The sequence below is a fragment of the Ranitomeya variabilis genome, chromosome 4, assembly GCF_051348905.1.
Source record: "Ranitomeya variabilis isolate aRanVar5 chromosome 4, aRanVar5.hap1, whole genome shotgun sequence".
Taxonomy (NCBI): Eukaryota; Metazoa; Chordata; class Amphibia; order Anura; family Dendrobatidae; genus Ranitomeya; species Ranitomeya variabilis.
Genome location: NC_135235.1, coordinates 752,949,597 through 752,974,575, shown reverse-complemented (window position 1 = coordinate 752,974,575; position 24,979 = coordinate 752,949,597). Strand labels below are relative to the sequence as shown.

The following is a 24,979-nucleotide window of genomic DNA, read 5'->3' as shown; positions in this document are numbered from 1 at the left end:
GGGAGAGCTGCTCCTGGTACACGGTGGGCCTTGCAATGTGCTCCAGTTATAGGGGAGGGGTGCTCCTGATACACGGCAAGCCTTGCAATGTGCTCCAGTTATAGGAGAGGGGTGCTCCTGGTACACGGCAGGCCTTGCAATGTGCTCCAGTTATAGGGGAGAGGTGCTCCTGGTACACGGTGGGCCTTGCAATGTGCTCCAGTTATAGGAGAGGGGTACTCCTGGTACACAGCAGGCCTTGCAATGTGCTCCAGTTATAGGGGAGAGGTGCTCCTGGTACACGGTGGGCCTTGCAATGAGCTCCAGTTATAGGGGGGGGGGGTGCTCCAGTTATAGGGGAGAGCTGCTCCTGGTACACGGTGGGCCTTGCAATGAGCTCGTTATAGGGGAGGGGTGCTCCTGGTACACGGCAGGCCTTGCAATGTGCTCCAGTTATAGGGGAGGGGTGCTCCTGGCACACGGCAGGCCTTGCAAAGTGCTCGTTATAGGGGAGAAGTGCCCTTGGTAAACGGCAGGCCTTGCAATGTGCTCCAGTTATAGGGGAGGGGTGCTCCTGGTACACGGCAGGCCTTGCAATGTGCTCCAGTTATAGGGGAGGGGTGCTCCTGGCACACGGCAGGCCTTGCAATGTGCTCCAGTTATAGGGGAGGGGTGCTCCTGGCACACGGCAGGCCTTGCAATGTGCTCCAGTTATAGGGGAGGGGTGCTCCTGGCACACAGCAGGCCTTGCAATGTGCTCCAGTTATAGGGGAGAGCTGCTCCTAGTACACGGTGGGCCTTGCAATGTGCTCCAGTTATAGGGGAGGGGTGCTCCTGGTACACGGCAGGCCTTGCAATGTGCTCCAGTTATAGGGGAGGGGTGCTCCTGGCACACGGCGAGCCTCATTAGGTGCTCCTGATACAAGGCAGGTCTTGCAAGGTGCGTCTGGTATATGGCAGACCTTGTGGGGTGCGCCTGGTATAGGGGAGGGGCACTCCTGGCACACGGCGAGCCTTGAGAGGGAAGGTGTCTGGTCCGAGTCTATCGAAGAGCTACTGTACCCCAAATTGGTATGATGTGGAGGTGACACGTAGCAACACTGCACAGCGCCCCATCATGGCATAATGGTGGGTGCACAGAACCTCCTGCTGCCGTACCACGTACCGCAGGACACCTGTGGAGGAATGTGGAGCCTCAGGTGGTAGTAATGTTATGGCCCCGTATAGTAGCTCTTACTCTGATCCGCATAGTTCTTCGCCTTCAGCTCCAGCTGTCTGGTTTGCGATTCCAATAACTCCACCCGGAGCTGCAGATCCTTCTTGTCCTGCTCCTGCAAATCCTCAAACTCGATGAATTTCTACAGAGAAGGAAAAGAAGAAAACTCGTTAAAGAAGACGATTAAATCATAATTAACCCCTGCACCCCTAAATGAGCAGCCCTGCGGGTGTCACAGGGTTAACTGTGTCATATACAGATTGTCCACTAGGGGGCATAACGCTCCTGACCATACACAGTCATTTCCTGCATCGGTTAACCCCTTCAGCCCCATATTGGGCTCAGAAACTTCCAAACTTCGCCCCTTCTGCACAGAACCTCGTGCGTTCACATCACAAGGCACAGGCCTTCTGACTGTCACGTTGTCGGCCCTTGCGGCCCACAATCCGCCCTCGGTCACATGACTGGGTAATCCATCTACTGGAATCATAGAACTTGTGGGTGATGTTATTTCTGTATTTTACTGCTTGTTAATATGACCCAACATCTCACAACGCTGTGAACCGGAAGGTGACAGCTCCTGAGAGCCAACAGAATCGCAGCAGAACTCTGATTGCAGCTCTGGGTGATTGCATTATATGAAGTGCAATGTCAATTATTTGTATGGTGCCCCTCACAGGGGTCGGGGGGTCACTGCTCACAATGAACCTGCGCTGACCCCTGCACGGGGCTCTAGAAAGTCCCAGACCAGCAGTCCCAGAGCCAGTCATCCCACCCATTGTGATAGGAACTGACAGAGCGAAAATTCCTGGCCGGCCCCCCGGGCCCACACCGCTGCGCCCCTCACTTCACCAGGAGTCCAGTATTATCCCAGCAGCAAATCTGTCGCTGTCACCAGGGCCAAATAAACTACAAAATGTTCTGGCACCGAAAACACGGCACACCGAGAACCTGAAGGGCCGGCTCCATGACCGAAGGCGCTAAGAAGAGACCGTCGGCGCACAGGAGACCGCAAACGCACAGGAGAGACGGCCGGCACACAAGAGAGACTGTCGGTGCACAGGTGAGTGGCTCCATCGTCACTCTGGGGTAGAAGAATGGGAAAAAGTGCAATCCTAGAGCGTCGATATGTACAGATTATTAAGCGCAAGCAGCCCACCGGACACGTGACACAGACGTACCGCCGGACACCGACGCAGATGGACCGCCAAACACGAGACAGCGATGCAGACACACAAGACCTCCCACTCCAAACTCCACTCTGTCCCAACCCCCACCCCAGTCTCCCCTCAGTCCTGAAGTGGGGATTTCCTGGACTGCGGAAGCGTCCCATGTGGTCGTCACCCCCGGCCCATGACCAAGTGACGGCAGCATGAGACATCCACTGGCAGGGAAGGGGGACAGGGAGCTGTGCACAGTGCGGAGATGACAGCAGGAAGCGGGACCCTCCCAGCAGCCCCTCCCCAGGCAGCTGACAGTGTTTGTGATCACTACTGGTGCGCTCTGTCACATACAGGGGGATGAAGACTTTCGCATAGTTATTACGTATATTCAATGGTGTTTGCAGAACTCCAGTTTGTGTCCACAGCTCCTCTGCAGTCCTATGCGTCTCCATGGAGCTATCCTGGGGCTCGGGTAACGTGACTGCAGTCTGTAACCATGGACACACACCGCTCTGCATAGGAGCTGTAGACAGAAAACAGTTCATCTCTATTATTAACACAAGGCGAATAGTAAAGCTGCGGAGGTGGAAGATCCTTCACTCCGACAGGTATCACAGATTCCGGACCGGTGGACAGGAAGGGTTGTCATATGGAACTCCTCAATTTGTCCTCACCCCCTCCTCTCTGTGGTCGCCCGGGTAGAGAAGGGTCGGGCATGTTGGATGTCGCTGTGCCTGATCTTTTGATCTCACAGAATGGGTGGTCTCTGACAGCAGCGGACCCCTCCTACCACCACTGAAGACATGATGGGTCAAGGCCGAGGTTCCCCCACCTTGGAGGACAGAAGATGATGGGGACGTTCAACGGTAGGAAGGAGGGAGGTCTGAGGGAAAAACAGCGCAGGCCCCAGCCGAGGACGGGGTTAACAGTGCAAGCTCCAGCCGGGGAAGGGTTAACCCGCAGGCTCCAGACGGGGAAGGGTTAACAGCAGAAACTCCAAGAGGCGAAATAAGGACAACAGATTGTGATTAATGGCCAACACATGAGGTACAGGCAGGCTACCAACACTAGTGAGTGCAGCTCTGGAGTATAATACAGGATGTAAGTCAGGATCAGTAATGTATGTACACATTGACTGCACCAGCAGAATAGTGAGTGCAGCTCTGGAGTATAATACAGGATGTAACTCAGGATCAGTAATGTAATGTGTGTACACAGTGACTGCACCAGCAGAATAGTGAGTGCAGCTCTGGGGTATAATACAGGATGTAACTCAGGATCAGTAATGTAATGTATGTACACAGTGACTGCACCAGCAGAATAGTGAGTGCAGCTCTGGAGTATAATACAGGATGTAACTCAGGATCAGTAATGTAATGTATGTACACATTGACTGCACCAGCAGAATAGTGAGTGCAGCTCTGGAGTATAATACAGGATGTAACTCAGGATCAGTAATGTAATGTGTGTACACAGTGACTGCACCAGCAGAATAGTGAGTGCAGCTCTGGGGTATAATACAGGATGTAACTCAGGATCAGTAATGTAATGTATGTACACAGTGACTGCACCAGCAGAATAGTGAGTGCAGCTCTGGAGTATAATACAGGATGTAACTCAGGATCAGTAATGTAATGTATGTACACAGTGACTGCACCAGCAGAATAGTGAGTGCAGCTCTGGAGTATAATACAGGAGGTAACTCAGGATCAGTAATGTAATGTATGTACACAGTGACAGCACCAGCAGAATACTGAGTGCAGCTCTGGAGTATAATACAGGATGTAACTCAGGATCAGTAATGTATGTACACAGTGACTGCACCAGCAGAATAGTGAGTGCAGCTCTGGGGTATAATACAGGATGTAACTCAGGATCAGTAATGTATGTACACAGTGACTGCACCAGCAGAATAGTGAGTGCAGCTCTGGAGTATAATACAGGATGTAACTCAGGATCAGTAATGTATGTACACAGTGACTGCACCAAGAGAATAGTGAGTGCAGCTCTGGGGTATAATACAGGATGTAACTCAGGATCAGTAATGTATGTACACATTGACTGCACCAGCAGAATAGTGAGTGCAGCTCTGGAGTATAATACAGGATGTAACTCAGGATCAGTAATGTATGTACACAGTGACTGCACCAGAAGAATAGTGAGTGCAGCTCTGGGGTATAATACAGGATGTAACTCAGGATCAGTAATGTAATGTATGTACACAGCGACTGCACCAGCAGAATAGTGAGTGCAGCTCTGGGGTATAATACAGGATGTAACTTAGGATCAGTAATGTAATGTATGTACACAGCGACTGCACCAGCAGAATAGTGAGTGCAGCTCTAGGGTATAATACAGGATGTAACTCAGGATCAGTAATGTATGTACACAGTGACTGCACCAGCAGAATAGTGAGTGCAGCTCTGGAGTATAATACAGGATGTAACTCAGGATCAGTAATGTAATGTATGTACACAGTGACTGCACCAGCAGAATAGTGAGTGCAGCTCTGGGGAATAATACAGGATGTAACTCAGGATCAGTAATGTAATGTATGTACACAGTGACTGCACCAGCAGAATAGTGAGTGCAGCTCTGGAGTATAATACAGGATGTAACTGAGGATCAGTAATGTATGTACACAGTGACTGCACCAGCAGAATAGTGAGTGCAGCTCTGGGGTATAATACAGGATGTAACTCAGGATCAGTAATGTAATGTATGTACACAGTGACTGCACCAGCAGAATAGTGAGTGCAGCTCTGGAGTATAATACAGGATGTAACTCATGATCAGCAATGTAATGTATGTACACAGTGACTGCACCAGCAGAATAGTGAGTGCAGCTCTGGGGTATAATACAGGATGTAACTTAGGATCAGTAATGTAATGTATGTACACAGTGACTGCACCAGCAGAATAGTGAGTGCAGCTCTGGGGTATAATACAGGATGTAACTCAGGATCAGTAATGTAATGTATGTACACAGTGACTGCACCAGCAGAATAGTGAGTGCAGCTCTGGGGAATAATACAGGATGTAACTCAGGATCAGTAATGTAATGTATGTACACAGTGACTGCACCAGCAGAATAGTGAGTGCAGCTCTGGAGTATAATACAGGATGTAACTCAGGATCAGTAATGTATGTACACAGTGACTGCACCAGCAGAATAGTGAGTGCAGCTCTGGAGTATAATACAGGAGGTAACTCAGGATCAGTAATGTAATGTATGTACACAGTGACTGCACCAGCAGAATAGTGAGTGCAGCTCTGGAGTATAATACAGGAGGTAACTCAGGATCAGTAATGTAATGTATGTACACAGTGACTGCACCAGCAGAATAGTGAGTGCAGCTCTGGGGTATAATACAGGATGTAACTCAGGATCAGTAATGTAATGTATGTACACAGTGACTGCACCAGCAGAATAGTGAGTGCAGCTCTGGAGTATAATACAGGATGTAACTCAGGATCAGTAATGTATGTACACAGTGACTGCACCAGCAGAATAGTGAGTGCAGCTCTGGAGTATAATACAGGAGGTAACTCAGGATCAGTAATGTATGTACACAGTGACTGCACCAGCAGAATAGTGAGTGCAGCTCTGGGGTATAATACAGGATGTAACTCAGGATCAGTAATGTAATGTATGTACACAGTGACTGTACCAGCAGAATAGTGAATGCAGCTCTGGAGTATAATACAGGATGTAACTCAGGATCAGTAATGTATGTACACAGTGACTGCACCAGCAGAATAGTGAGTGCAGCTCTGGGGTATAATACAGGAGGTAACTCAGGATCAGTAATGTATATACACAGTGACTGCACCAGCAGAATAGTGAGTGCAGCTCTGGAGTATAATACAGGATGTAACTCAGGATCAGTAATGTAATGTATGTACACAGTGACTGCACCAGCAGAATAGTGAGTGCAGCTCTGGGGTATAATACAGGATGTAACTCAGGATCAGTAATGTAATGTATGTACACAGTGACTGTACCAGCAGAATAGTGAATGCAGCTCTGGAGTATAATACAGGATGTAACTCAGGATCAGTAATGTATGTACACAGTGACTGCACCAGCAGAATAGTGAGTGCAGCTCTGGAGTATAATACAGGATGTAACTCAGGATCAGTAATGTAATGTATGTACACAGTGACTGCACCAGCAGAATAGTGAGTGCAGCTCTGGAGTATAATACAGGATGTAACTCAGGATCAGTAATGTAATGTATGTACACAGTGACTGCACCAGCAGAATAGTGAGTGCAGCTCTGGAGTATAATACAGGAGGTAACTCAGGATCAGTAATGTATGTACACAGTGACTGCACCAGCAGAATAGTGAGTGCAGCTCTGGAGTATAATACAGGAGGTAACTCAGGATCAGTAATGTAATGTATGTACACAGTGACTGCACCAGCAGAATAGTGAGTGCAGCTCTGGAGTATAATACAGGAGGTAACTCAGGATCAGTAATGTAATGTATGTACACAGTGACTGCACCAGCAGAATAGTGAGTGCAGCTCTGGGGTATAATACAGGATGTAACTCAGGATCAGTAATGTAATGTATGTACACAGTGACTGCACCAGCAGAATAGTGAGTGCAGCTCTGGAGTATAATACAGGATGTATCTCAGGATCAGTAATGTAATGTATGTACACAGTGACTGTACCAGCAGAATAGTGAGTGCAGCTCTGGAGTATAATACAGGATGTAACTCAGGATCAGTAATGTATGTACACAGTGACTGCACCAGCAGAATAGTGAGTGCAGCTCTGGGGTATAATACAGGATGTAACTCAGGATCAGTAATGTAATGTATGTACACAGTGACTGTACCAGCAGAATAGTGAATGCAGCTCTGGAGTATAATACAGGATGTAACTCAGGATCAGTAATGTATGTACACAGTGACTGCACCAGCAGAATAGTGAGTGCAGCTCTGGGGTATAATACAGGAGGTAACTCAGGATCAGTAATGTATATACACAGTGACTGCACCAGCAGAATAGTGAGTGCAGCTCTGGAGTATAATACAGGATGTAACTCAGGATCAGTAATGTAATGTATGTACACAGTGACTGCACCAGCAGAATAGTGAGTGCAGCTCTGGGGTATAATACAGGATGTAACTCAGGATCAGTAATGTAATGTATGTACACAGTGACTGTACCAGCAGAATAGTGAATGCAGCTCTGGAGTATAATACAGGATGTAACTCAGGATCAGTAATGTATGTACACAGTGACTGCACCAGCAGAATAGTGAGTGCAGCTCTGGAGTATAATACAGGATGTAACTCAGGATCAGTAATGTAATGTATGTACACAGTGACTGCACCAGCAGAATAGTGAGTGCAGCTCTGGGGTATAATACAGGATGTAACTCAGGATCAGTAATGTAATGTATGTACACAGTGACTGTACCAGCAGAATAGTGAATGCAGCTCTGGGGTATAATACAGGATGTAACTCAGGATCAGTAATGTAATGTATGTACACAGTGACTGCACCAGCAGAATAGTGAGTGCAGCTCTGGGGTATAATACAGGATGTAACCCAGGATCTGTAATGTAATGTATGTACACAGTGACTGCACCAGCAGAATAGTGTGTGCAGCTCTGGAGTATAATACAGGATGTAACTCAGGATCAGTAATGTAATGTATGTACACAGTGACTGCACCAGCAGAATAGTGAGTGCAGCTCTGGGGTATAATACAGGATGTAACTCAGGATCAGTAATGTAATGTATGTACACAGTGACTGCACCAGCAGAATAGTGAGTGCAGCTCTGGGGTATAATATAGGATGTAACTCAGGATCAGTAATGTAATGTATGTACACAGTGACTGCACCAGCAGAATAGTGAGTGCAGCTCTGGGGTATAATACAGGATGTAACTCAGGATCAGTAATGTAATGTATGTACACAGTGACTGCACCAGCAGAATAGTGAGTGCAGCTCTGGAGTATAATACAGGAGGTAACTCAGGATCAGTAATGTATGTGCACAGTGACTGCACCAGCAGAATAGTGAGTGCAGCTCTGGGGTATAATACAGGATGTAACTCAGGATCAGTAATGTATGTACACAGTGACTGCACCAGCAGAATAGTGAGTGCAGCTCTGGGGTATAATACAGGATGTAACTCAGGATCAGTAATGTATGTACACAGTGACTGCACCAGCAGAATAGTGAGTGCAGCTCTGGAGTATAATACAGGATGTAACTCAGGATCAGTAATGTATGTACACAGTGACTGCACCAGCAGAATAGTGAGTGCAGCTCTGGAGTATAATACAGGATGTAACTCAGGATCAGTAATGTATGTACACAGTGACTGCACCAGAAGAATAGTGAGTGCAGCTCTGGGGTATAATACAGGATGTAACTCAGGATCAGTAATGTAATGTATGTACACAGCGACTGCACCAGCAGAATAGTGAGTGCAGCTCTGGGGTATAATACAGGATGTAACTTAGGATCAGTAATGTAATGTATGTACACAGTGACTGCACCAGCAGAATAGTGAGTGCAGCTCTGGGGTATAATACAGGATGTAACTCAGGATCAGTAATGTATGTACACAGTGACTGCACCAGCAGAATAGTGAGTGCAGCTCTGGAGTATAATACAGGATGTAACTCAGGATCAGTAATGTAATGTATGTACACAGTGACTGCACCAGCAGAATAGTGAGTGCAGCTCTGGGGAATAATACAGGATGTAACTCAGGATCAGTAATGTAATGTATGTACACAGTGACTGCACCAGCAGAATAGTGAGTGCAGCTCTGGAGTATAATACAGGATGTAACTGAGGATCAGTAATGTATGTACACAGTGACTGCACCAGCAGAATAGTGAGTGCAGCTCTGGGGTATAATACAGGATGTAACTCAGGATCAGTAATGTAATGTATGTACACAGTGACTGCACCAGCAGAATAGTGAGTGCAGCTCTGGAGTATAATACAGGATGTAACTCAGGATCAGTAATGTAATGTATGTACACAGTGACTGCACCAGCAGAATAGTGAGTGCAGCTCTGGGGTATAATACAGGATGCAACTTAGGATCAGTAATGTAATGTATGTACACAGTGACTGCACCAGCAGAATAGTGAGTGCAGCTCTGGGGTATAATACAGGATGTAACTCAGGATCAGTAATGTAATGTATGTACACAGTGACTGCACCAGCAGAATAGTGAGTGCAGCTCTGGAGTATAATACAGGATGTAACTCAGGATCAGTAATGTAATGTATGTACACAGTGACTGCACCAGCAGAATAGTGAGTGCAGCTCTGGGGAATAATACAGGATGTAACTCAGGATCAGTAATGTAATGTATGTACACAGTGACTGCACCAGCAGAATAGTGAGTGCAGCTCTGGAGTATAATACAGGATGTAACTCAGGATCAGTAATGTATGTACACAGTGACTGCACCAGCAGAATAGTGAGTGCAGCTCTGGAGTATAATACAGGAGGTAACTCAGGATCAGTAATGTAATGTATGTACACAGTGACTGCACCAGCAGAATAGTGAGTGCAGCTCTGGAGTATAATACAGGATGTATCTCAGGATCAGTAATGTATGTACACAGTGATTGCACCAGCAGAATAGTGAGTGCAGCTCTGGGGTATAATACAGGATGTAACTCAGGATCAGTAATGTAATGTATGTACACAGTGACTGCACCAGCAGAATAGTGAGTGCAGCTCTGGGGTATAATACAGGATGTAACTCAGGATCAGTAATGTAATGTATGTACACAGTGACTGTACCAGCAGAATAGTGAGTGCAGCTCTGGAGTATAATACAGGATGTAACTCAGGATCAGTAATGTATGTACACAGTGACTGCACCAGCAGAATAGTGAGTGCAGCTCTGGGGTATAATACAGGATGTAACTCAGGATCAGTAATGTAATGTATGTACACAGTGACTGTACCAGCAGAATAGTGAATGCAGCTCTGGAGTATAATACAGGATGTAACTCAGGATCAGTAATGTATGTACACAGTGACTGCACCAGCAGAATAGTGAGTGCAGCTCTGGAGTATAATACAGGATGTAACTCAGGATCAGTAATGTAATGTATGTACACAGTGACTGCACCAGCAGAATAGTGAGTGCAGCTCTGGAGTATAATACAGGAGGTAACTCAGGATCAGTAATGTATGTGCACAGTGACTGTACCAGCAGAATAGTGAGTGCAGCTCTGGGGTATAATACAGGATGTAACTCAGGATCAGTAATGTATGTACACAGTGACTGCACCAGCAGAATAGTGAGTGCAGCTCTGGGGTATAATACAGGATGCAACTCAGGATCAGTAATGTATGTACACAGTGACTGCACCAGCAGAATAGTGAGTGCAGCTCTGGAGTATAATACAGGATGTAACTCAGGATCAGTAATGTAATATATGTACACAGTGACTGCACCAGCAGAATAGTGAGTGCAGCTCTGGGGTATAATACAGGAAGTAAATCAGGATCAGTAATGTAATGTATGTACACAGTGACTGCACCAGCAGAATATTGAGTACAGCTCTGGGGTATAATGCAGGATGTAACTCAGGATCAGTAATGTAATGTATGTACACAGTGACTGCACCAGCAGAATAGTGAGTGCAGCTCTGGAGTATAATACAGGAGGTAACTCAGGATCAGTAATGTAATGTATGTACACAGTGACTGCACCAGCAGAATAGTGAGTGCAGCTCTGGAGTATAATACAGGAGGTAACTCAGGATCAGTAATGTAATGTATGTACACAGTGACCGCACCAGCAGAATAGTGAGTGCAGCTCTGGAGTATAATACAGGAGGTAACTCAGGATCAGTAATGTAATGTATGTACACAGTGACTGCACCAGCAGAATACTGAGTGCAGCTCTGGAGTATAATACAAGATGTAACTCAGGATCAGTAATGTAATGTATGTACACAGTGACTGCACCAGCAGAATAGTGAGTGCTGCTCTGGAGTATAATACAGGATGTAACTCAGGATCAGTAATGTAATGTATGTACACAGTGACTGCACCAGCAGAATAGTGAGTGCTGCTCTGGAGTATAATACAAGATGTAACTCAGGATCAGTAATGTAATGTATGTACACAGTGACTGCACCAGCAGAATAGTGAGTGCTGCTCTGGAGTATAATACAGGATGTAACTCAGGATCAGTAATGTAATGTATGTACACTGTGACTGCACCAGCAGAATAGTGAGTGCAGCTCTGGAGTATAATACAGGATGTAACTCAGGATCAGTAATGTATGTACACAGTGACTGCACCAGCAGAATAGTGAGTGCAGCTCTGGGGTATAATACAGGAGGTAACTCAGGATCAGTAATGTAATGTATGTACACAGTGACTGCACCAGCAGAATATGGAGTACAGCTCTGGGGTATAATGTAGGATGTAACTCAGGATCAGTAATGTAATGTATGTACACAGTGACTGCACCAGCAGAATAGTGAGTGCAGCTCTGGAGTATAATACAGGAGGTAACTCAGGATCAGTAATGTAATGTATGTACACAGTGACTGCACCAGCAGAATAGTGAGTGCAGCTCTGGAGTATAATACAGGATGTAACTCAGGATTAGTAATGTATGTACACAGTGACTGCACCAGCAGAATAGTGAGTGCAGCTCTGGGGTATAATACAGGAGGTAACTCAGGATCAGTAATGTAATGTATGTACACAGTGACTGCACCAGCAGAATATGGAGTACAGCTCTGGGGTATAATACAGGATGTAACTCAGGATCAGTAATGTAATGTATGTACACAGTGACTGCACCTGCAGAATAGTGAGCGCAGCTCTGGGGTATAATACAGGATGTAACTCAGGATCAGTAATGTATGTACACAGTGACTGCACCAGCAAAATAGTGAGTGCAGCTCTGGAGTATAATACAGGATGTAACTCAGGATCAGTAATGTAATGTATGTACACAGTGACTGCACCAGCAAAATAGTGAGTGCAGCTCTGGAGTATAATACAGGATGTAACTCATGATCAGTAATGTAATGTATGTACACAGTGACTGCACCAGCAGAATAGCGAGTGCAGCTCTGGGGTATAATACAGGATGTAACTCAGGATCAGTAATGTATGTACACAGTGACTGCACCAGCAAAATAGTGAGTGCAGCTCTGGGGTATAATACAGGATGTAACTCAGGATCAGTAATGTAATGTATATACACAGTGACTGCACCAGCAGAATAGTGAGTGCAGCTCTGGAGTATAATACAGGATGTAACTCAGGATCAGTAATGTAATGTATGTACACAGTGACTGCACCAGCAGAATAGTGAGTGCAGCTCTGGAGTATAATACAGGAGGTAACTCAGGATCAGTAATGTAATGTATATACACAGTGACTGCACCAGCAGAATAGTGAGTGCAGCTCTGGAGTATAATACAGGATGTTACTCAGGATCAGTAATGTATGTACACAGTGACTGCACCAGCAGAATAGTGAGCGCAGCTCTGGAGTATAATACAGGATGTAACTCAGGATCAGTAATGTAATGTATGTACACAGTGACTGCACCAGCAGAATAGTGAGTGCAGCTCTGGAGTATAATACAGGATGTTACTCAGGATCAGTAATGTATGTACACAGTGACTGCACCAGCAGAATAGTGAGCGCAGCTCTGGAGTATAATACAGGATGTAACTCAGGATCAGTAATGTAATGTATGTACACAGTGACTGCACCAGCAGAATAGTGAGTGCAGCTCTGGAGTATAATACAGGATGTTACTCAGGATCAGTAATGTATGTACACAGTGACTGCACCAGCAGAATAGTGAGTGCAGCTCTGGAGTATAATACAGGATGTTACTCAGGATCAGTAATGTATGTACACAGTGACTGCACCAGCAGAATAGTGAGTGCAGCTCTGGAGTATAATACAGGATGTTACTCAGGATCAGTAATGTATGTACACAGTGACTGCACCAGCAGAATAGTGAGTGCAGCTCTGGAGTATAATACAGGAGGTAACTGAGGATCAGTAATGTAATGTATGTACACAGTGACTGCACCAGCAGAATAGTGAGTGCAGCTCTGGAGTATAATACAGGATGTAACTGAGGATCAGTAATGTAATGTATGTACACAGTGACTACACCAGCAGAATAGTGAGTGCAGCTCTGGAGTATAGTACAGATGACCTGGGCAGATGATTGGCTGTATGACCCACACAGGGGGGGGGGGGACCCGTTCCTTGCTGTAAGACTTATCAGCCTCTTCCTTAGTATGATACTATGCAGAGAATCCTGCTGAATATTCCTATATGTGGACAGCACAGGACTTTGTAGAACTGCTGCCCCTCTCTGATCTGCAGCTGTGACGGCGTCAGTGCCACATCAGGAGTCCCGTGCAGGACGCGGCTCTGGCAGATCACAGCGCAGAGCTGGAGCGGTGGGGAGAGGCCTCGGGTGGAGTTGGGGTGACGGGTCAGCGAGGTGACAGATCCCACATGAGTCACAGGAAAAAGGCAGAATAATTGCACAGCAAGTGCTAATTAAAGGGCCGGTACAGACTTATTGCTAGAAATCGTCATCTTCAGCAAGGTTCCGACACGCTCCAGCAGATCGCTGCTGAAAACTACACTGTGCTGGAAGCCTTGTCACAGCTGAGGGTTTGTTACATTGTATCCAGCCCAGACGATGCTGGGAGGTGAAGGCCTCTGTCCTGAACGGTTACTATGTATTGGGCCCCGGAGACACAATGTAACAAACCCTCAGCCCCTGAAGTGCAGCATGAGCCCACCCTGACCCGTGCGACTCATTAGGAGCTTGCCCACCTTAGGTTGGGGTTCTGGGGGGCTCCTTCCAGAGCTGCTGGATATAGGGGGCATCATGTGGCCAATCCCATCTCATCGTCCCCATCCCCACTTTCCTTGCTCATCCCTGCCCCAATTTACTGTGCGCTCTATTGCTCCCTGTTATCAGCCATTCCTCTGAACAGTCTTGTGATGAGCCTGGAATGTGCGGCTGCTGGGATTTCCTTAGGAAGGATGGGATGATGGGGGTTGTGCTTCCTGTACTGATCCTCTACTAGATAAGGTGGTCTGCGCCCAGTGTGCTCCCATAAGTCGCCCCTTACCCTCCCCCACTGTGCGGCCATATTACTGCTTATATGGAGTCAGCCCAACGTTCTTGTCACCACAGCAGCACAGAGGATGAAAGCGGCTCATGTGCCCAAACTACTGAGCGAGGGTCCCGAGAAGAAAGCCCCCAACACAAGCGACAACATGGACCTCAGAGCGGAATCAACAGGGGCCACAAAAACGTCCCAAGAGGGCCCTCCGGCCTGCCACAATACACCAGGACCACGAGATGCACCAGCCCCCCAATAATGGAGGACGCCAGTAAGTGCACCTGCCCCCCAATAATGGAGGACCCCAGTAAGTGCACCTGTCCCCCAATAATGGAGGACCCCAGTAAGTGCACCTGTCCCCCAATAATGGAGGACCCCAGTAAGGTCACCTGCCCCCAATAATGGAGGACCCCAGTAAGGTCACCTGCCCCCAATAATGGAGGACCCCAGTAAGGTCACCTGCCCCCCAAAAATGGAGGACCCCAGTAAGGTCACCTGCCCCCAATAATGGAGGACGCCAGTAAGTGCACCTGCCCCCCAATAATGGAGGCCCCCAGTAAGGTCACCTGCCCCCAATAATGGAGGACCCCAGTAAGGTCACCTGCCCCCCAAAAATGGAGGACCCCAGTAAGTGCACCTGAACCCCAATAACGGAGGATGCCAGTAAGTGCACCTGCCCCCCAATAATGGAGGACCCCACTAAGTGCACGTGTCCCCCAAAAATGGAGGACCCCACTAAGTGCACGTGTCCCCCAATAATGGAGGACCCCACTAAGTGCACCTGCCCCCAATAATGGAGGACCCCACTAAGTGCACCTGCCCCCCAATAATGGAGGACCCCACTAAGAGCACGTGTCCCCCAAAAATGGAGGACCCCACTAAGTGCACGTGTCCCCCAATAATGGAGGACCCCACTAAGTGCACCTGCCCCCAATAATGGAGGACCCCACTAAGTGCACCTGCCCCCCAATAATGGAGGACCCCACTAAGTGCACCTATCCCCCCGATAATGGAGGACCCCACTACGTGGACCTGTCCCCCAGCAAGTGCACCTGTCCCCAATAATGGAGGACCCCAGTAAGTGCACCTGTCCCCAATAATGGAGGACCCCAGTAAGTGCACCTGTCCCCCAATAATGGAGGACCCCAGTAAGTGCACCTGTCCCCAATAATGGAGGACCCCAGTAAGTGCACCTGTCCCCCAATAATGGAGGACCCCAGTAAGTGCACCTGTCCCCAATAATGGAGGACCCCAGTAAGTGCACCTGTCCCCCAATAATGGAGGACCCCAGTAAGTGCACCTGTCCCCCAATAATGGAGGCCCCCAGTAAGTGCACCTGTCCCCAATAATGGAGGACCCCAGTAAGTGCACCTGTCCCCCAATAATGGAGGACCCCAGTAAGTGCACCTGTCCCCCAATAATGGAGGCCCCCAGTAAGTGCACCTGTCCCCCAATAATGGAGGACCCCAGTAAGTGCACCTGTCCCCCAATAATGGAGGACCCCAGTAAGTGCACCTGTCCCCCAATAATGGAGGACCCCAGTAAGTGCACCTGTCCCCAATAATGGAGGACCCCAGTAAGTGCACCTGTCCCCCAATAATGGAGGCCCCCAGTAAGTGCACCTGTCCCCAATAATGGAGGACCCCACTAAGTGCACCTGCCCCCCAATAATGGAGGACCCCAGTAAGTGCACCTGTCCCCCGATAATGGAGGACCCCAGTAAGTGCACCTGTCCCCCTATAATGGAGGACCCCAGTAAGTGCAGAGCCCCCTCCAGTGAGTGGCAGCAGCAGTGTCATTATCACAGGGGGACCCATGACGTTGGGGGGCACAAGCTCGTTACATGACAGGCTCGGGGGGCACATGGGGCTATGAGGGGCTTGTACCACGACAGGACGACACACTGAGCACAGGTTGGGTGGTCTTGTACTGGCTGTGCGGCATGATTTGGGGGTCCGGGGTACTTATACTGACTATTTCAGGGGTGCAGACAGTGACAGGGGATGTGGAGCTGTATAGTGGCGGATACGGCAGTATACTGGGGGGCACATAGCTATGGGGGGCACTGGCATTATCAGAGGTGACCCCTCCGTGTACACGGGGGCATCAGGCCTGGGGGGCCGGTGAGGTAACGGGTGCGGGGCTGGATGTGACCCATTCTCGTGGTGCCCCCGTCTGGGAAGATAAAGCCCCCAACTCCGTCCTCCGCACCTCCTCCGGCCTGTACTGGGGGAGCAGTGAGGAGCGCGGGGCCCCGGGTGTCACACACTGCTGCAGTATTGGAGGGGCAGCACCGGGGGTCCCCTCTCCGGAGGGGCAGCACCGGGGGTCTCCTCTCCGGGGGGGCAGCACCGGGGGTCTCCTCTCCGGGGGGGCAGCACCGGGGGTCTCCTCTCCGGGGGGGCAGCACCGGGGGTCTCCTCTCCGGGGGGGCAGCACCGGGGGTCTCCTCTCCGGAGGGGCAGCACCGGGGGTCTCCTCTCCGGAGGGGCAGCACCGGGGGTCTCCTCTCCGGAGGGGCAGCACCGGGGGTCTCCTCTCCGGAGGGGCAGCACCGGGGGTCTCCTCTCCGGAGGGGCAGCACCGGGGGTCCCCTCTCCGGAGGGGCAGCACCGGGGGTCTCCTCTCCGGAGGGGCAGCACCGGGGGTCTCCTCTCCGGAGGGGCAGCACCGGGGGTCCCCTCTCCGGAGGGGCAGCACCGGGGGTCTCCTCTCCGGGGGGGGGGCAGCACCGGGGGTCTCCTCTCCGGGGGGGGGGCAGCACCGGGGGTCTCCTCTCCGGGGGGGGGGCAGCACCGGGGGTCTCCTCTCCGGGGGGGGGGCAGCACCGGGGGTCTCCTCTCCGGGGGGGGGGCAGCACCGGGGGTCTCCTCTCCGGGGGGGGGGCAGCACCGGGGGTCTCCTCTCCGGGGGGGGGGCAGCACCGGGGGTCTCCTCTCCGGGGGGGGGGCAGCACCGGGGGTCTCCTCTCCGGGGGGGGGGCAGCACCGGGGGTCTCCTCTCCGGGGGGGGGGCAGCACCGGGGGTCTCCTCTCCGGGGGGGGGGCAGCACCGGGGGTCTCCTCTCCGGGGGGGGGGCAGCACCGGGGGTCTCCTCTCCGGGGGGGGGGCAGCACCGGGGGTCTCCTCTCCGGGGGGGGGGCAGCACCGGGGGTCTCCTCTCCGGGGGGGGGGCAGCACCGGGGGTCTCCTCTCCGGGGGGGGGGCAGCACCGGGGGTCTCCTCTCCGGGGGGGGGGCAGCACCGGGGGTCTCCTCTCCGGGGGGGGGGCAGCACCGGGGGTCTCCTCTCCGGGGGGGGGGCAGCACCGGGGGTCTCCTCTCCGGGGGGGGGGCAGCACCGGGGGTCTCCTCTCCGGGGGGGGGGCAGCACCGGGGGTCTCCTCTCCGGGGGGGGGGCAGCACCGGGGGTCTCCTCTCCGGGGGGGGGGCAGCACCGGGGGTCTCCTCTCCGGGGGGGGGGCAGCACCGGGGGTCTCCTCTCCGGGGGGGGGGCAGCACCGGGGGTCTCCTCTCCGGGGGGGGGGCAGCACCGGGGGTCTCCTCTCCGGGGGGGGGGCAGCACCGGGGGTCTCCTCTCCGGGGGGGCAGCACCGGGGGTCTCCTCTCCGGGGGGGCAGCACCGGGGGTCTCCTCTCCGGGGGGGCAGCACCGGGGGTCTCCTCTCCGGGGGGGCAGCACCGGGGGTCTCCTCTCCGGGGGGGCAGCACCGGGGGTCTCCTCTCCGGGGGGGCAGCACCGGGGGTCTCCTCTCCGGGGGGGCAGCACCGGGGGTCTCCTCTCCGGGGGGGCAGCACCGGGGGTCTCCTCTCCGGGGGGGCAGCACCGGGGGTCTCCTCTCCGGGGGGGCAGCACCGGGGGTCTCCTCTCCGGGGGGGCAGCACCGGGGGTCTCCTCTCCGGGGGGGCAGCACCGGGGGTCTCCTCTCCGGGGGGGCAGCACCGGGGGTCTCCTCTCCGGGGGGGCAGCACCGGGGGTCTCCTCTCCGGGGGGGCAGCACCGGGGGTCTCCTCTCCGGGGGGGCAGCACCGGGGGTCTCCTCTCCGGGGGGGCAGCACCGGGGGTCTCCTCTCCGGGGGGGCAGCACCGGGGGTCTCCTCTCCGGGGGGGCAGCACCGGGGGTCTCCTCTCCGGGGGGGCAGCACCGGGGGTCTCCTCTCCGGGGGGGCAGCACCGGGGGTCTCCTCTCCGGGGGGGCAGCACCGGGGGTCTCCTCTCCGGGGGGGCAGCACCGGGGGTCTCCTCTCCGGGGGGGCAGCACCGGGGGTCTCCTCTCCGGGGGGGCAGCACCGGGGGTCTCCTCTCCGGGGGGGCAGCACCGGGGGTCTCCTCTCCGGGGGGGCAGCACCGGGGGTCTCCTCTCCGGGGGGGCAGCACCGGGGGTCTCCTCTCCGGGGGGGCAGCACCGGGGGTCTCCTCTCCGGGGGGGCAGCACCGGGGGTCTCCTCTCCGGGGGGGCAGCACCGGGGGTCTCCTCTCCGGGGGGGCAGCACCGGGGGTCTCCTCTCCGGGGGGGCAGCACCGGGGGTCTCCTCTCCGGGGGGGCAGCACCGGGGGTCTCCTCTCCGGGGGGGCAGCACCGGGGGTCTCCTCTCCGGGGGGGCAGCACCGGGGGTCTCCTCTCCGGGGGGGCAGCACCGGGGGTCTCCTCTCCGGGGGGGCAGCACCGGGGGTCTCCTCTCCGGGGGGGCAGCACCGGGGGTCTCCTCTCCGGGGGGGCAGCACCGGGGGTCTCCTCTCCGGGGGGGCAGCACCGGGGGTCTCCTCTCCGGGGGGGCAGCACCGGGGGTCTCCTCTCCGGGGGGGCAGCACCGGGGGTCTCCTCTCCGGGGGGGCAGCACCGGGGGTCTCCTCTCCGGGGGGGCAGCACCGGGGGTCTCCTCTCCGGGGGGGCAGCACCGGGGGTCTCCTCTCCGGGGGGGCAGCACCGGGGGTCTCCTCTCCGGGGGGGCAGCACCGGGGGTCTCCTCTCCGGGGGGGCAGCACCGGGGGTCTCCTCTCCGGGGGGGCAGCACCGGGGGTCTCCTCTCCGGGGGGGCAGCACCGGGGGTCTCCTCTCCGGGGGGGCAGCACCGGGGGTCTCCTCTCCGGGGGGGCAGCACCGGGGGTCTCCTCTCCGGGGGGGCAGCACCGGGGGTCTCCTCTCCGGGGGGGCAGCACCGGGGGTCTCCTCTCCGGGGGGGCAGCACCGGGGGTCTCCTCTCCGGGGGGGCAGCACCGGGGGTCTCCTCTCCGGGGGGGCAGCACCGGGGGTCTCCTCTCCGGGGGGGCAGCACCGGGGGTCTCCTCTCCGGGGGGGCAGCACCGGGGGTCTCCTCTCCGGGGGGGCAGCACCGGGGGTCTCCTCTCCGGGGGGGCAGCACCGGGGGTCTCCTCTCCGGGGGGGCAGCACCGGGGGTCTCCTCTCCGGGGGGGCAGCACCGGGGGTCTCCTCTCCGGGGGGGCAGCACCGGGGGTCTCCTCTCCGGGGGGGCAGCACCGGGGGTCTCCTCTCCGGGGGGGCAGCACCGGGGGTCTCCTCTCCGGGGGGGCAGCACCGGGGGTCTCCTCTCCGGGGGGGCAGCACCGGGGGTCTCCTCTCCGGGGGGGCAGCACCGGGGGTCTCCTCTCCGGGGGGGCAGCACCGGGGGTCTCCTCTCCGGGGGGGCAGCACCGGGGGTCTCCTCTCCGGGGGGGCAGCACCGGGGGTCTCCTCTCCGGGGGGGCAGCACCGGGGGTCTCCTCTCCGGGGGGGCAGCACCGGGGGTCTCCTCTCCGGGGGGGCAGCACCGGGGGTCTCCTCTCCGGGGGGGCAGCACCGGGGGTCTCCTCTCCGGGGGGGCAGCACCGGGGGTCTCCTCTCCGGGGGGGCAGCACCGGGGGTCTCCTCTCCGGGGGGGCAGCACCGGGGGTCTCCTCTCCGGGGGGGCAGCACCGGGGGTCTCCTCTCCGGGGGGGCAGCACCGGGGGTCTCCTCTCCGGGGGGGCAGCACCGGGGGTCTCCTCTCCGGGGGGGCAGCACCGGGGGTCTCCTCTCCGGGGGGGCAGCACCGGGGGTCTCCTCTCCGGGGGGGCAGCACCGGGGGTCTCCTCTCCGGGGGGGCAGCACCGGGGGTCTCCTCTCCGGGGGGGCAGCACCGGGGGTCTCCTCTCCGGGGGGGCAGCACCGGGGGTCTCCTCTCCGGGGGGGCAGCACCGGGGGTCTCCTCTCCGGGGGGGCAGCACCGGGGGTCTCCTCTCCGGGGGGGCAGCACCGGGGGTCTCCTCTCCGGGGGGGCAGCACCGGGGGTCTCCTCTCCGGGGGGGCAGCACCGGGGGTCTCCTCTCCGGGGGGGCAGCACCGGGGGTCTCCTCTCCGGGGGGGCAGCACCGGGGGTCTCCTCTCCGGGGGGGCAGCACCGGGGGTCTCCTCTCCGGGGGGGCAGCACCGGGGGTCTCCTCTCCGGGGGGGCAGCACCGGGGGTCTCCTCTCCGGGGGGGCAGCACCGGGGGTCTCCTCTCCGGGGGGGCAGCACCGGGGGTCTCCTCTCCGGGGGGGCAGCACCGGGGGTCTCCTCTCCGGGGGGGCAGCACCGGGGGTCTCCTCTCCGGGGGGGCAGCACCGGGGGTCTCCTCTCCGGGGGGGCAGCACCGGGGGTCTCCTCTCCGGGGGGGCAGCACCGGGGGTCTCCTCTCCGGGGGGGCAGCACCGGGGGTCTCCTCTCCGGGGGGGCAGCACCGGGGGTCTCCTCTCCGGGGGGGCAGCACCGGGGGTCTCCTCTCCGGGGGGGCAGCACCGGGGGTCTCCTCTCCGGGGGGGCAGCACCGGGGGTCTCCTCTCCGGGGGGGCAGCACCGGGGGTCTCCTCTCCGGGGGGGCAGCACCGGGGGTCTCCTCTCCGGGGGGGCAGCACCGGGGGTCTCCTCTCCGGGGGGGCAGCACCGGGGGTCTCCTCTCCGGGGGGGCAGCACCGGGGGTCTCCTCTCCGGGGGGGCAGCACCGGGGGTCTCCTCTCCGGGGGGGCAGCACCGGGGGTCTCCTCTCCGGGGGGGCAGCACCGGGGGTCTCCTCTCCGGGGGGGCAGCACCGGGGGTCTCCTCTCCGGGGGGGCAGCACCGGGGGTCTCCTCTCCGGGGGGGCAGCACCGGGGGTCTCCTCTCCGGGGGGGCAGCACCGGGGGTCTCCTCTCCGGGGGGGCAGCACCGGGGGTCTCCTCTCCGGGGGGGCAGCACCGGGGGTCTCCTCTCCGGGGGGGCAGCACCGGGGGTCTCCTCTCCGGGGGGGCAGCACCGGGGGTCTCCTCTCCGGGGGGGCAGCACCGGGGGTCTCCTCTCCGGGGGGGCAGCACCGGGGGTCTCCTCTCCGGGGGGGCAGCACCGGGGGTCTCCTCTCCGGGGGGGCAGCACCGGGGGTCTCCTCTCCGGGGGGGCAGCACCGGGGGTCTCCTCTCCGGGGGGGCAGCACCGGGGGTCTCCTCTCCGGGGGGGCAGCACCGGGGGTCTCCTCTCCGGGGGGGCAGCACCGGGGGTCTCCTCTCCGGGGGGGCAGCACCGGGGGTCTCCTCTCCGGGGGGGCAGCACCGGGGGTCTCCTCTCCGGGGGGGCAGCACCGGGGGTCTCCTCTCCGGGGGGGCAGCACCGGGGGTCTCCTCTCCGGGGGGGCAGCACCGGGGGTCTCCTCTCCGGGGGGGCAGCACCGGGGGTCTCCTCTCCGGGGGGGCAGCACCGGGGGTCTCCTCTCCGGGGGGGCAGCACCGGGGGTCTCCTCTCCGGGGGGGCAGCACCGGGGGTCTCCTCTCCGGGGGGGCAGCACCGGGGGTCTCCTCTCCGGGGGGGCAGCACCGGGGGTCTCCTCTCCGGGGGGGCAGCACCGGGGGTCTCCTCTCCGGGGGGGCAGCACCGGGGGTCTCCTCTCCGGGGGGGCAGCACCGGGGGTCTCCTCTCCGGGGGGGCAGCACCGGGGGTCTCCTCTCCGGGGGGGCAGCACCGGGGGTCTCCTCTCCGGGGGGGCAGCACCGGGGGTCTCCTCTCCGGGGGGGCAGCACCGGGGGTCTCCTCTCCGGGGGGGCAGCACCGGGGGTCTCCTCTCCGGGGGGGCAGCACCGGGGGTCTCCTCTCCGGGGGGGCAGCACCGGGGGTCTCCTCTCCGGGGGGGCAGCACCGGGGGTCTCCTCTCCGGGGGGGCAGCACCGGGGGTCTCCTCTCCGGGGGGGCAGCACCGGGGGTCTCCTCTCCGGGGGGGCAGCACCGGGGGTCTCCTCTCCGGGGGGGCAGCACCGGGGGTCTCCTCTCCGGGGGGGCAGCACCGGGGGTCTCCTCTCCGGGGGGGCAGCACCGGGGGTCTCCTCTCCGGGGGGGCAGCACCGGGGGTCTCCTCTCCGGGGGGGCAGCACCGGGGGTCTCCTCTCCGGGGGGGCAGCACCGGGGGTCTCCTCTCCGGGGGGGCAGCACCGGGGGTCTCCTCTCCGGGGGGGCAGCACCGGGGGTCTCCTCTCCGGGGGGGCAGCACCGGGGGTCTCCTCTCCGGGGGGGCAGCACCGGGGGTCTCCTCTCCGGGGGGGCAGCACCGGGGGTCTCCTCTCCGGGGGGGCAGCACCGGGGGTCTCCTCTCCGGGGGGGCAGCACCGGGGGTCTCCTCTCCGGGGGGGCAGCACCGGGGGTCTCCTCTCCGGGGGGGCAGCACCGGGGGTCTCCTCTCCGGGGGGGCAGCACCGGGGGTCTCCTCTCCGGGGGGGCAGCACCGGGGGTCTCCTCTCCGGGGGGGCAGCACCGGGGGTCTCCTCTCCGGGGGGGCAGCACCGGGGGTCTCCTCTCCGGGGGGGCAGCACCGGGGGTCTCCTCTCCGGGGGGGCAGCACCGGGGGTCTCCTCTCCGGGGGGGCAGCACCGGGGGTCTCCTCTCCGGGGGGGCAGCACCGGGGGTCTCCTCTCCGGGGGGGCAGCACCGGGGGTCTCCTCTCCGGGGGGGCAGCACCGGGGGTCTCCTCTCCGGGGGGGCAGCACCGGGGGTCTCCTCTCCGGGGGGGCAGCACCGGGGGTCTCCTCTCCGGGGGGGCAGCACCGGGGGTCTCCTCTCCGGGGGGGCAGCACCGGGGGTCTCCTCTCCGGGGGGGCAGCACCGGGGGTCTCCTCTCCGGGGGGGCAGCACCGGGGGTCTCCTCTCCGGGGGGGCAGCACCGGGGGTCTCCTCTCCGGGGGGGCAGCACCGGGGGTCTCCTCTCCGGGGGGGCAGCACCGGGGGTCTCCTCTCCGGGGGGGCAGCACCGGGGGTCTCCTCTCCGGGGGGGCAGCACCGGGGGTCTCCTCTCCGGGGGGGCAGCACCGGGGGTCTCCTCTCCGGGGGGGCAGCACCGGGGGTCTCCTCTCCGGGGGGGCAGCACCGGGGGTCTCCTCTCCGGGGGGGCAGCACCGGGGGTCTCCTCTCCGGGGGGGCAGCACCGGGGGTCTCCTCTCCGGGGGGGCAGCACCGGGGGTCTCCTCTCCGGGGGGGCAGCACCGGGGGTCTCCTCTCCGGGGGGGCAGCACCGGGGGTCTCCTCTCCGGGGGGGCAGCACCGGGGGTCTCCTCTCCGGGGGGGCAGCACCGGGGGTCTCCTCTCCGGGGGGGCAGCACCGGGGGTCTCCTCTCCGGGGGGGCAGCACCGGGGGTCTCCTCTCCGGGGGGGCAGCACCGGGGGTCTCCTCTCCGGGGGGGCAGCACCGGGGGTCTCCTCTCTGTAGGGGCAGCACTGGTGGTCACCTCTCCGGCCCCTCACCTCCCCGGCCCCTCACCTCCCCGGCCCCTCACCTCCTCCGCGTGCTTCCTCAGCGCCTTCTCCCGCTCGTACTGGGTGAGCAGTTGCTCGTTGTCCTCCCGCAGCAGCTCCAGCTCCACCTCATGCTCCTGGTTCTCGGCGCACACGGCTTCCAGGTTCTCCAGCACGGCCACCACCAGCGGCATCAGCTGCTTCACCGCGTCCTCCTCATAGCGGCCGATCAGCCGCTCCAGCTCCCGGTAGATGGAGGCGGCGAGGCCGGACACCCGATCCGACATGACGGCCCCCGCCGCGCCGCCCGCCTCCTCCTGGTACACCAGGCCGCCCTCCTCCAGCTCCATGTCCGCGGCCTGACTGCTGCCCGGGCCGGAGCCGACACCGCCGCCGCCACCGCTAGGAGCAGCCTGACGTCAGCGCGGGGCGGAGCCATGGGTAGCACCGCCCACTGTCAGCTCCACACGTGCCCCGCCTTCTTCCTTGACACCTCCCCACCCGTTACTCCGCCCACTCTGGCCGAGCTCCTCCTTCCCGGAGCTGAGAGCTCAGTGCGCTGCTGTTCTTCCCTCCTGTGCTCTTGGTCCGCGGAGCTCCCCGCTCTCCTCCTCCTTCATTCCCCTCTCCCCTCTTTTATCCTCTCTTCCCCTCTCCTCTTTTTTATCCTCTCTTTCTTCCTCTCCTCTCTTTTCCCCTGTCCTCTCTTCTCCTTCCCTCCTCTCCACCTCTCTTCCCTTCTCTTTTCCCCTCTCCTCTCTTTCCCTCTCCTCGCTT

General features: G+C 57.9%; 1 protein-coding gene across 2 annotated transcripts in view; it reads right to left on the bottom strand.

Annotated features, from left to right (window-relative positions):
• Nucleotides 1–24,682, bottom strand: part of SPAG9 (sperm associated antigen 9) — a 60,506-nt gene extending 35,824 nt beyond the window's left edge. Inside the window, exons 1-2 of one of the 2 annotated variants that reach the window (XM_077254760.1) lie at nt 24,244–24,682; nt 1,217–1,337 (exon numbers count right to left, since the gene is read on the bottom strand). In XM_077254760.1, coding sequence (XP_077110875.1) covers nt 1,217–1,337; nt 24,244–24,552 — 430 coding nt within the window. In that variant the 5' untranslated portion in view covers nt 24,553–24,682. The remainder of the gene's footprint in view (nt 1–1,216; nt 1,338–24,243) is intronic. The other variant, XM_077254761.1, reaches the window with a different exon arrangement.
• Nucleotides 24,683–24,979: the final 297 nt, after the last annotated feature.